This window comes from Oncorhynchus mykiss, chromosome 15 (genome assembly GCF_057628025.1).
Source record: "Oncorhynchus mykiss isolate SJ-2025 chromosome 15, ASM5762802v1, whole genome shotgun sequence".
In the NCBI taxonomy this organism is placed as follows: domain Eukaryota; kingdom Metazoa; phylum Chordata; class Actinopteri; order Salmoniformes; family Salmonidae; genus Oncorhynchus; species Oncorhynchus mykiss.
This window is the reverse complement of record NC_143036.1, coordinates 76,859,867-76,872,564: the sequence shown is the minus strand read 5'-3', so window position 1 is coordinate 76,872,564 and position 12,698 is coordinate 76,859,867. Positions and strand designations below refer to the sequence as shown.

At 41.2% G+C, this 12,698-nt stretch overlaps 2 protein-coding genes and 1 long non-coding RNA gene across 4 annotated transcripts in view; 2 read left to right on the top strand and 1 right to left on the bottom strand.

Moving 5' to 3' along the window:
- The first annotated feature begins 3,478 nt into the window (after window positions 1–3,478).
- On the top strand, window positions 3,479–7,421 carry yeats4 (YEATS domain containing 4). The gene is made up of 7 exons (XM_036944980.2): window positions 3,479–3,777; window positions 4,065–4,184; window positions 4,292–4,358; window positions 4,448–4,542; window positions 4,998–5,087; window positions 5,220–5,307; window positions 6,033–7,421. The coding sequence occupies exons 1-7, from the start codon at window positions 3,727–3,729 to the stop codon at window positions 6,200–6,202; spliced, it is 681 nt and encodes a 226-aa protein (XP_036800875.1). The 5' UTR covers window positions 3,479–3,726; the 3' UTR covers window positions 6,203–7,421.
- A 2,935-nt stretch (window positions 7,422–10,356) lies between these two features.
- The window catches only part of LOC110511371 (fibroblast growth factor receptor substrate 2), a 77,311-nt gene continuing 74,969 nt past the window's right edge, over window positions 10,357–12,698 (top strand). Inside the window, exon 1 of one of the 2 annotated variants that reach the window (XM_090201240.1) lies at window positions 10,357–11,621. The gene's annotated coding sequence lies outside the window, so the exon portion shown is untranslated. The remainder of the gene's footprint in view (window positions 11,622–12,698) is intronic. The other variant, XM_090201241.1, reaches the window with a different exon arrangement.
- Window positions 12,100–12,679, bottom strand: LOC149978203 (uncharacterized). Its single transcript, XR_016486914.1, has 2 exons — window positions 12,538–12,679; window positions 12,100–12,319 (listed from the first exon to the last, which is right to left on the bottom strand). It is a non-coding gene; the product is annotated as an uncharacterized LOC149978203 (long non-coding RNA).

Here is a 12,698-nt window from a genome sequence, read left to right as displayed (position 1 = left end):
TAAGTGATTTTAGAGGTATTCAGGACTTGATTATACTTGGGCAAAACTTTATTTTTTTATTTTATTTTTCTTGATTTTCATTTTTTTTCCTTCATGTTACCAGGAAGTACATTCCAAGGGTTCATTACCCTAATATTAATGACACAAGTAGAACAAAATGATTGGCTTATATGGAATTATTTTAGTGATAGATCAACCTTCACAGATCTGGACAATACTACTACTGTGAAGCGAATTGGTCTCTTATCTGCAAACTTGTGCTCCGATTGGCTGGCTGATGTACTGCACTGATTTCTTATTGAGTTGCTTATCCCACTGGTTTAAGCCAGTGAGGTTTGTGGTAACCTGGTCCCAGATCTGTATATACTACTTCTTATTGAGTTGCTTATCCCACTGGTTTAAGCCAGTGAGGTTTGTGGTAGCCTGGTCCCAGATCTGTATATATTTTGGCAGAGTCTTGACTACATTGAATAGCAATAACAATGCTAGACTAGTTGGCTAAAACGCATACAGACCTGAGCGGTATACTACAAAGCAGAACCAATGTGTTAGCCAGCTAATTTGCTTAAATATTCTGAAATAACTTTTTTTTTTAATTGGAAAAGAAGCTTGACTCCACAACCAAAAACACATATCTAAGTTCAGCTTTTTTTAATGAGCCAGAAAATCAAATGTAATTTATCAAAGTTAGCTGGCTAATGCATTGATCCTGTTTTGTAGGATCCCCTTCTGGGACCAGGCCATGGGGCTGGGTGTAGTAAATGGTTGATTACAGTAGTAATGAGGGTCTGGGACAAGGCTGAGTGTTGTAAATGGATGGGGAATTACACTATAGTGAGGGTCTGGGACAAGGCTGAGGGGATGGGTGTTGTAAATGGCTGGGGGTTACAGTAGTGGGGGTCTGGGTGTTGTAAATGGATGGGGATTACAGTAGTGAGGGTCTGGGTATTGTAAATGGATTAGGATTACAGTAGTGAGGGTCTGGGTATTGTAAATAGATGGGGATTACAGTAGTGAGGGTCTGGGTGTAGTAAATGGATGGGGATTACAGTAGTAAGAGTATTCAAGTGAGGTGTCCATTTTGTAAAGCATGAGAGCACAATCCTTCCCTGGCTTCTCGGGGTCTGTGCACTGACTGGTCTGCCAGATTAAAATAACTGATATTGATGCCTGTTTTAAGGCGGTAAAACCTACCTCTCTACTCCCATGTATTTTCTAAATGGCCCTGATAGACATTAGTGGTGCTCTCCTGCTTGCATTGTGTTGACACTGAAGATAGATATTTAGGTGGCTATTGTGGCTTCGAATCATTCACTGAAACAACTGCTTCAGTCAACTAAACATTATTTTTTTATTTTATTTTATTGGTTAGACTTTACATCCAACTATTGGCACATAAATATCTCCCAAGTTTTTAATCAATATTGCCCACTAGCTACAAAGAGCATTTTGAGGACTTAACAATGTGTTTGACATGGTATGTATGTTATTGAAAGTACTCCTTCAGGTAAAGTTCGCATGACAGACACTTCCGGTTTTTTTTATACGTGGGACTTTTGTATTGCATTTTATTGTATAAATGCACGGAGATATTGAATATGGTGTAAAGCATTCATAATGCTCTATGTAGCTAGTTTACCATGTTTATTGTGCTAATGGACAGGTTATCAACGCTTTGTTACCTATTCGCAGATCATTACGAATAGCTTTCCAGCCCCAACGTCTTTTCAAACCGGTTGAATATTTGAGTGGAGCTGGTTTGATACGTCGATACTGTACATATATACGCAGTCGACAAGTGTTACCCATGCTCAATTAGTGTTGTCATTTTGTACATATAATAATTCATCCATCTTAGATATTACCTTCAAATACTTTTTACAATTAGATCAAACTGATCAATTTCTCTCTCGGACGTGTTCAGGAAATTGAACTTTTTTTTAAAGGTGCACTGTCTTGTTTTGAGTGGTTTCAATAAACTAGTTTTCTCCGTCTTTTGATGTCGGGTCTCCGTGAACCATTAGGCCAAATGTTACTGTTCCTGACATTGCTGATTTGGCTTCATCAAATGTACACTTAATCAATAGAATGCAATGTATAAAGGCTGAAATAAGACCGGAGGATATTACTGAGGTCTGTAGTTTTTCTGTTTTGTGAAAATATTGTAACGGTCTACTTTACTCAAACTTAAAACTATGTTTTTTTTTCTCAGGTATGATTGACACGATAAAAAAAGGAAGGGCCTATAACTAGTTTCCCAAGGATCTTGATGTTCTTTATTTATATATAATTTACTCAGTTACACTTACACCAAATGCTGAATTGTACAGTAGGCTGTAGTTGTTTTTGCCCTGATTTAATTTACAGCTCCATGACATTCACCCGAAGGTAAGTCGTCGGTTCCAGATCCATGAAGAATGACGGCTGCAAATGTTCTGAAGTAGTAGCTATTCAATATACTTAATGTGTTCCTCTTCGCGTTATAGCAAAGTAAGGAAATCATTAGTGATGGAACTATAATTACATGGATAATTGTTATCAAATATACAAGATAAATGTCTCAAATCAGACAGGATTGATTATTGCATTATTACACTGCAGACTAAAACACTGTCAATGTGTGTTTATTTCAGATTATATTGCTATTTTAATTATATGATTTATTACACTATTTGCAGTAAGAATAAAGGCAGTAGGTTCTCTTGAGTTTGTACCACCTTGTGCCTTCTCAAAAAATAAAAGAATCGAAACTACATTGTGACTCCATTTATTCTGATTATTAGTTACGATATGAGGCTTTTGGATATATGTATCCAAATTGCAACGATCGCAAACAAGTCAATAGCTGATCAAGACCGTGTGTAAAGCAGTTGGTGTAGGCGAAAGGCTGGCAGGTGGTAGTCTGGTGGTTTCATTTTTGCAAACGACTCGTTATCGCCATCTGCCTGCCTTTGGGCTACAGTTGGTGAGAAATGCTTATTAAAAAAACAACTAGTCCAAAGCCTTGGCTCACATTAAACACATTTTATTAATTTCAGTAGCCGATGTGGACGTCAGCATGTGGGATTATGTATAAACGGCCTAGCTTCGATGATCACTCGAACCCTGACTCATGTCCAGAAGAGAGCCTGCAGAATAATTCGGAACGGGTCGTTCACCAGCTACCCGGGAAGCCCTCGGAATCATTGGAGAGCAAACGGGAGCAGATCTGCCTGACATTTGCTAAATACTTCACTAAACTGATCAATGCACACACCATATTGCCGAGGGGCCTTAATAATGCCGTCTTTAAAGCTCCTAAAATGTATTTATTTTAGCTGCCACCCCAAACATTGTCGTTGTATTATTGTTGTTTTGTATATATTGCATAGTTTAACATTGTATTACATGTTTTGCTAGTTTAGGATTTTACTATTTGATGATTGTAAATTGGTTTACACAATTCAGTCTATATGACTGCAATACATTTACTACTACAGGGCACAAAGCAGAACATTAGACAAGAGGAACGTAATCGTTTTAGCTCCCGTGTTCACATCGGACCAAGAACAATGTAACGTACTTCCGGTGCTTGTTTGGCTGGCAATTTGAAATTTGTACAATGTAAAATCGTGTTGTTTCCGTAGATTTAATGGCAATCTTATTAAATGACACGTTCCAAATCACTACTGCAAGAGTCCTATAGTGACATATACGAGTTTAACGTCACTTTCTAGTCTCTATACTATGTTTAAAAGGATGGCTGAATTTGGACCAGATTCCGGGGGTAGAGTGAAGGTAGGGGATGGATGTCAATAATATTTGATACCGGCAACTATAATATGATCGATAAAAAGTTTTATGTTAATAAGAGACAATTTAACTAAGTGTGTTCCCTAATTATAATATATTTCATTTTTAATAAGTCTATGGAAGCGTGTCAGTGAAGTGCTTGTCGTGAAGACACGGTTGGAAAGGCAGGCATCAAACCGCATCACTTCTTACTATCTGCCAGCCGGTTCACCATATTATCATCATTGATCTGCATGATGTTGCAGAAAACATCATTTGTCTGTTATCCACAGGGTGTTACGATCGTCAAACCCATCGTATTCGGAAACGTTGCTCGGTATTTTGGAAAGAAGCGAGAGGAGGACGGACACACTCACCAATGGTCTGTGTACGTGAAACCATACAGAAACGAGGTAAACTCAACTGTCATCTTGGAAAATGGATGGTGTTGACTTCAAGGTCTCATTGGAGATAATTATCATTGGATAATACAGTATTGACCTGACCAATTATATTCCAGGATATGTCTGCATATGTGAAGAAAATACAGTTCAAGCTACATGAAAGTTACGTGAATCCACTCAGAGGTAAAGTTTGTAATGTATCCACGTATTAACAGTGATGTAATTAGTCATGAATGTAGGGCTCATGGTGTTCTCTTTCTGATCCGTCGTAGTCGTGACGAAGCCTCCGTACGAGATCACAGAGACGGGCTGGGGAGAGTTTGAGATCATCATCAAGATATTTTTCATCGACCCCAATGAGAGGCCGGTGAGCGGTGCTCGACTATGTCATTTAGGGACCTCGTTCAAATCAAACTTGATTATTATAGCACCTTTTTTTAAACAGAGGATTAATTTCAGAGTGCTTAACACAATAACATAATAGGAAGGTGATAAAAAAAAATATGTTTTCTAAATTAGGACACATTAAAATAGTAAAACAATAGTTTAATAACAGTGGACTTGAGACTTTACATTTTCATTGTACAATTACATTATTTTTATGATACAGTTCCCCCAGTTACATGAATGTCTGTCTGTCTGTCTGTCTGTCTGTCTGTCTGTCTGTCTGTCTGTCTGTCTGTCTGTCTGTCTGTCTGTCTGTCTGTCTGTCTGTCTGTCTGTCTGTCTCTGTCTGCCTGTCTGTCTGTCTGTCCTCTCTCTCTATCTGGCTCTCCTATCTATCTATCTATCTTATCTTATCTTATCTTATCTTATCTATAGGTGACTCTCTACCACCTACTGAAGCTCTTCCAGTCTGACTCCAGTGCCATGCCCAAGAAGACGGTGGTCTCTGAATTCTATGATGAAATGGTGAGACATTTTATTTATTTATTTTTCAAACAGTGAACCGAAGAGGACACGAGAAAGGAAGTGAAACCAAGGTGAGGAAAGAAAGCAGAGAGGCCCCGTCTCAACTCTCTGTCCTTCCTGTTCCTCTCTCAGATCTTCCAGGACCCCACAGCCATGATGCAACAGCTCCTTAGCACCTCTAGACAACTGACCCTGGGGGCCTATAAGCACGAGACTGAGTGTGAGGAGCACACACACACACACCTGTACATTTAGTACCTGTAGATTCATATTGCAACTAGTAACTACTGTATCTAGCTATGTCTTTTTTAACCCTCGTCGGGCAAATGTGTTTCAATGCAAATTACAGACATCATCCACTAGATTCTTCTCTTTTTTTTCTTGAGAGGCTGGTTGGGGGCCCGGAACATAATTACAAATCATTTGTAGACTGCAAATTGACCTCAAAGAAGCCCAAACAGATATAATATTTGACTAAAACACCATTTCAAACCTGGCTTACATGTGTATATATAATCACATCTCTCTATCATACATGGGAATACTTGAACACATTTTCCCAAATGAAAATCTCTTGGAGCTGATTTCCTGGTATTGTTAGTCTTTTATGTCCAACAATTAAAAATAATTGCTCAGAAAACTTGGGGAGCCTATTAAAACCACCCGCGGGCTAAATTCGGCCAGCGGGTCGTCAGTTGGGGAACCCTGCAGTAGGGGCTTAGATTAAAAGTCCATGGCTGCGTTTACACAGGCAGCCCAGTTCTGATCTTTTACCCAATTATTGGTCTTTTGACAAATCAGATCCTTTGCCATTGAGATCAGAATTGGACTGCCTATGTAAAGGCAGCCAATAAAACCCAATGTCTTTGTCCTCATTGTTCAGTGACACCACAGCAGTGCTGAGTGGACAGTATCACTGGTGACTGACCCTTCCTGTGTCTGTAGTTGCGGAGCTGGAGCTGCGGACGCGGGAGAAGCTGGAAGCAGCGAAGAAGAAGACCAGTCAGGAGATCACAGACCTGAAGGATAGACTGAAGGCCAGCAGAGAGACCATCAACTTCCTGAAGGGAGAGATACGCAAGCTGGAGGAGGAGGACCAGATCAAAGACCACTGATACACACACACTGGGTGAATCTCAATGGTATTTTCTTGATTCCTCATACCTTCTCTCCTTGCATCCTTCTCAAAACTCATTGGAACACAAGATATGAGGTTCCTTGTCTTGGATCTTCTCTTCCTATGTGTTTTGAGAAGGAGATGAGAGAGGACGCAATGAATCATGGATATACAATTGAGACACACCCTAAATTCCAAATCAACCTATAGGCCATCTCCCCGAGGCACCCCTGTATATCTGAAGGGTTTGGATAGGTGGATGCAATATGGTGCTTGTGACTCACCTTGTCTTCCCGATTTCTGATAGGCTGGATGGAGTTTACGCCTTTTTTCTTCCACCTATCCAACCCCTTCAGAGCAAAGGGAGGTGCCAGGGAGGAGGGGCTAGGGATGGATTTGGAAATTGCCCTCGTCTGGAATCCACACAGAATATCACTCCATTTTACGATTGTTTAATTCCTTAATATAATATCTGTCATTTCTCAGATGCTTTCATCCAAAGTGACTTAGTCATGTGTGTGTATGACTCCAAAGTGACTTAGTCATGTGTGTGTATGACTCCAGAGGGACTTGGTCATGCGTGTGTATATTCGTCGTACGGGTGGGTCCCTGGAATGGACTCCACTATCTGGGCCGTACTGTCACCATGCTCATCCTGGCCGTACTGTCACCATGCTCATCCTGGCCGTACTGTCACCATGCTCATCCTGGCCGTACTGTCACCATGCTCATCCTGGCCGTACTGTCACCATGCTCATCCTGGCCGTACTGTCACCATGCTCATCCTGGCCGTACTGTCACCATGCTCATCCTGGCCGTACTGTCACCATGCTCATCCTGGCCGTACTGTCACCATGCTCATCCTGGCCGTACTGTCACCATGCTCATCCTGGCCGTACTGTCACCATGCTCATCCTGGCCGTACTGTCACCATGCTCATCCTGGCCGTACTGTCACCATGCTCATCCTGGCCGTACTGTCACCATGCTCATCCTGGCCGTACTGTCACCATGCTCATCCTGGCCGTACTGTCACCATGCTCATCCTGGCCGTACTGTCACCATGCTCATCCTGCCACAGGACCTCACATCATTATGGATGATTGCACTAACAATAGAGACATGTAGAGGCATTCCGTTTGAATTCCAGACTTAACACTGCCTAGCAGAATGGTTTTATATGATCATGTACATAATAAACAAGAACACTGAAGATAATCCATGTTCGTTTCACCCCACTCTCAATTCCACTCAGATTTACCACAGATGGCTCTCAGTGCCAACATGTCACATCTGTGTAGACTGGTCTGAATGTGAATAGGTTTTGAGCTTCTGTTTTTAATTTTTAATTTTCTTTTTTTCTGTAAAACTCAAACCAGTTTTTCTTTGATTTCTCCTATGTGATGGAACAGATGGATCAAACATGTCTTAGATGCTATTCAGGGTTATTTGCAAATTATTATTTTGTCAAGGATTGATCTCTTAAAACACACGTGGATAGCCTGGGCATGGCCAACTGTCTCGGTATCAGTACATGTGTCGACCCTTTTGATATGACTTCACTTCTTGATCATCATTTAGATAAAAGATCGAGAACGACAGCAGGCATTTTCATCTCTGTTGGAGAGCGCTAAACTGTTGTTTACCTTGTAAGGAGACCGGAGCGCTGTAACGTTTGATGAATATACAGCCTCTGCATTACCCTTTCACCACCACTAGAGAGCGGCGATGAGCAAATATTTATTGGAAGTGGGAGGTGGCAACAATTGTTTTATATTCCAAGAGAAAGGGAGGAGGCAACAATTGTTTGTATTGGAAGAGGGAGGTGGCAACAATTGTTTGTATTGGAAGAGGGAGGTGGCAACAATTGTTTGTATTGGAAGAGGGAGGAGGCAACAATTGTTTGTATTGGAAGAGGGAGGTGGCAACAATTGTTTGTATTGGAAGAGGGAGGTGGCAACAATTGTTTGTATTGGAAGAGGGAGGTGGCAACAATTGTTTGTATTGGAAGAGGGAGGTGGCAACAATTGTTTGTATTGGAAGAGGGAGGTGGCAACAATTGTTTGTATTGGAAGAGGGAGGTGGCAACAATTGTTTGTATTGGAAGAGGGAGGTGGCAACAATTGTTTGTATTGGAAGAGGGAGGAGGCAACAATTGTTTGTATTGGAAGAGGGAGGTGGCAACAATTGTTTGTATTGGAAGAGGGAGGTGGCAACAATTGTTTGTATTGGAAGAGGGAGGTGGCAACAATTGTTTGTATTGGAAGAGGGAGGTGGCAACAATTAGAAACAAGGTGTGAGTGAAGAAGGACAGGGGCTTGTGGCATCAACAACAGGTGCATAGCAGCATTAATGGCGTATTGTATTATTACAGATTGACCAGCATTCCTTTATTCTGCATGTCACTTCAATTGTCATTGTAGTTTTTTAATGAGAAGGAATTCCCGAGTCAAATCTACATCTAATACATGGTGAATGCTGCAGTGAGTTTAGTAGATGGCCGACTGTTCATTTCAGACTCTTCCAAAACACACAATACCACTAGTTAGTTAGAGGGTACAACTGAACAGATTGTGTGGCCCTCGAACCCACACATCTCCAAAGAGATCTCCCACTCTCTTTCCCTCTCACTCTCTTTCCCTCTCACTCTCTTTCCCTCTCACTCTCTTTACTTCTCACTCTCTTTCCCTCTCATTCTCTTTCCCTCTCACTCTTTCCCTCTCTGCCTTGTTGAACGCACCATAGCCTAACACTGAATTACAGTACAGCTCAGACATTGAAAAGGGAGAGCCATGTGATTACAGTGTTTGGTAATGACACGCGAGGTATAATAGTAACTGATCTGGGACAGCTTGAAGCATCCATGTGACATCCCAAATGGTACCCTATTCCCTTTATAGTGCACTATTTCTGGGGCTCTTGGTCAAAAGTAGTGCACTACATAGGGAATGGGATGCCATTTGGGACGACGCAGGCCATGTCAGACCACAGTCCTGTAATCTCCCCATCTTCTTCTCCATCATTGGTTCTATGGAGACCTAGTCATCGTATTGTTAGGCTGACTTGTTAACAATGCACATATTCAACTGACCACAGGAACAAACCTATACTAGGACTCTCTCTTTCACATACACAGGGAGATAAATCTCTCTCTCACATACACAGGGAGATAAATCTCTCTCTCTCACATACACAGGGATATAAATCTCTCTCACATACACAGGGAGATACATCTCTCTCTCTCACATACACAGGGAGATACATCTCTCTCTCTCACATACACAGGGAGATAAATCTCTCTCACATACACAGGGAGATACATCTCTCTCTCTTTCACATACACAGGGAGATAAATCTCTCTCACATACACAGGGAGATACATCTCTCTCTCTTTCACATACACAGGGAGATAAATCTCTCTTTCACATACACAGGGAGATAAATCTCTCTTTCACATACACAGGGAGATAAATCTCTCTTTCACATACATAGGGAGATAAATCTCTCTGACACATACACAGGGAGATAAATATCTCTCTCTTTCACATACACATCGAGATAAATCTCTCTCTCACATACACAGGGAGATAAATCTCTCACATACACAGGGAGATAAATCTCTCTTTCACATACACAGGGAGATAAATCTCTTTCACATACACAGGGAGATAAATCTCTCTCACATACAGAGGGAGATAAATCTCTCTCTCACACACACAGGGAGATAAATCTCTCTCTCTTTCACATACACAGGGAGATAAATCTCTCTCTTTCACATACACAGGGAGATAAATCTCTCTCTTTCACATACACAGGGAGATAAATCTCTCTTTCACATACACAGGGAGATACATCTCTCTCTCTTTCACATACACAGGGAGATAAATATCTCTCTTTCACATACACAGGGAGATAAATCTCTCTTTCACATACATAGGGAGATAAATCTCTCACACATACACAGGGAGATAAATATCTCTCTCTTTCACATACACAGGGAGATAAATCTCTCTCACATACACAGGGAGATAAATCTCTCACATACACAGGGAGATACATCTCTCTTTCACATACACAGGGAGATAAATCTCTCTTTCACATACACAGGGAGATATATCTCTCTCACATACAGAGGGAGATAAATCTCTCTCTCACACACACAGGGAGATAAATCTCTCTCACACACACAGGGAGATAAATCTCTCTCTCTTTCACATACACAGGGAGATAAATCTCTCTTTCACATACACAGGGAGATAAATCTCTCTCTTTCACATACACAGGGAGATACATCTCTCTCTCTTTCACATACACAGGGAGATAAATCTCTCTCTCTCTTTCACATACATAGGGAGATAACTATCTCTCTCTCTTTCACATACACAGGGAGATAAATCTCTCTCTCTTTCACATACACAGGGAGATACATCTCTCTCTCTTTCACATACACAGGGAGATACATCTCTCTCTCTTTCACATAGACAGGGAGATACATCTCTCTCTCTCTTTCACATACATAGGGAGATAACTCTCTCTCTCTCTTTCACATACACAGGGAGATAAATCTCTCTCTCTTTCACATACACAGGGAGATAAATCGTTCCATGCATGCAGAGACTGCCCTGGCCTCTGATCCTACAAAGATCAGACATTAAATAAATAGACGCTGAGCTCTGGAAGGAATGCTTGTTTATATTCCAGCGTTTGCTTCAGAAATATCCTCAAGCTTTACACTGGCATGCGCTCACTAAGGCTCACTTGTAATGTAGCCTACTGTCTGGGTCCTTTGTCAATTTGGTGCCGTTCTGGAAATCCCAGGATCTGACTGACTATTCCCTGTCTACTAGAAGTTAGTTACTGCTTATAAGCAGGAAGAGAATAGTAAGGCTTTCAAAGAAGATAGAATACGTTTTTGCTTTTGAAATAAACTTTGAAAAGTATTTGACTGCGACTCGACCCGGATGCAGTCTGGGGATACATACTGGCGTGTTCGGGACGAGATCGAGGCACTGCACTGCCTGAGCTCCGGGAGGGGAGCTGCCTGCTGGAGAGAGTTGCTGGGCGAGTGAGCGATTTACTACAACAAGACAGCGCGACAGCGAGAACAACTTCAGCACGCCTAACTAGTTACTAGGTATTTTCAAAACGAACAGAAAACAAGGTCGGAAGGCAGCGCGGGAGCTATTTATAACATTGCTGCTGATAAAGTGCCACATTGGTCACGTTCGTAAAGTAATATTTTTGCGGGGCGACAGATCGGAGGAGGGACGGGAGTGTGTGAAGCACTTTGATGTGGGCTGCTGATGGTTGTAGCAGTGAGGAGAAGGGATTTAACAACTTTCCTAAACACATCAACAAGGGATTCGTGGCAATATTTCCCGAAATACATCTCCGGTTTACCCACGAAGCTTTCCCCCTGTAAGTATCTCCTAAACTTGCATGTTATTATGTATTTCTCGCCAACTAGCCATCTGTCTTTTGATTCCTGTTTGTTCAAATGTCATTTGATTCCTGTTTGATTAACAAGTAGAAGTGACTAGCTGGCTAATTATATTAGTTTGCGAGGTAGAGTAACTAACTATTATAGAATATAAACGTAGCTTACTAGCGAATGTTATGTTCTTCTATGGGAAGATAAGAACTGGTATGCGTTATAATCGCTTATTTTTATGGCACCACAATTGTATTTAATTTGATCCAGCTACTTACTGTACGCAGCTAAAAACCACACGAATCAGAGCAAAACATCCCGCACAACACTACCACTGGTTTCAATACAGACATTGGAAACTGAATAGCTACAATCATATTGCTATAAATAAATAAACTAGAAAGTAGTCAACTTGTTTTTCTAGTGTTAGACTGATCGCATTATATTTTCTGTTTTTATACCAAATGACATCGAGCTTGTTTTATTGTTCCGCGTAGTTACAGAGTTGAACAACATGCACATAACACATCACACCACTGATAAGAAAGCTCGGTGTCAGTCAATTGAAATGTAAGTTTCTAAACAGTTCTGTTTGTTTGTAGTGACAGTTTGTTAGCTGTGGTTCTTAACGGTAATGTTTTCCATGATGTCGTCAATGAGTTTACTCTGTGTGAGTGTCTTCGTTCTGTCGAGAGAGAGAGAGCAACAACATCAGACGGCTTGGAAATGTGTTCATGCACTTTACTCAAATGATCCTGAATAAAAAGGAACGGGATTTCTAACGAACTTAAGACATGACATCCTGGACCAGGCTATTCACTGTGTTTGTCAAGTTAAAGGACGTAATGACTGGTTCTCTTTGGCACTCACTTAACAATATGTACGCCCTAGTCACTCCATTACCTGTCAATCATACCGGCAGTTTACAACGCAGTCAGAGTGGCGTTACCTCGGTCGGCTGATGTGGTCGGAAGGGCCGTATAGAAGCTGTTCTTGTCTGTCTGCCATCACATCAGGACAGTGATAACAGGTCTGGTTTTTAGTAATGTGTCAAGCTGATCTGT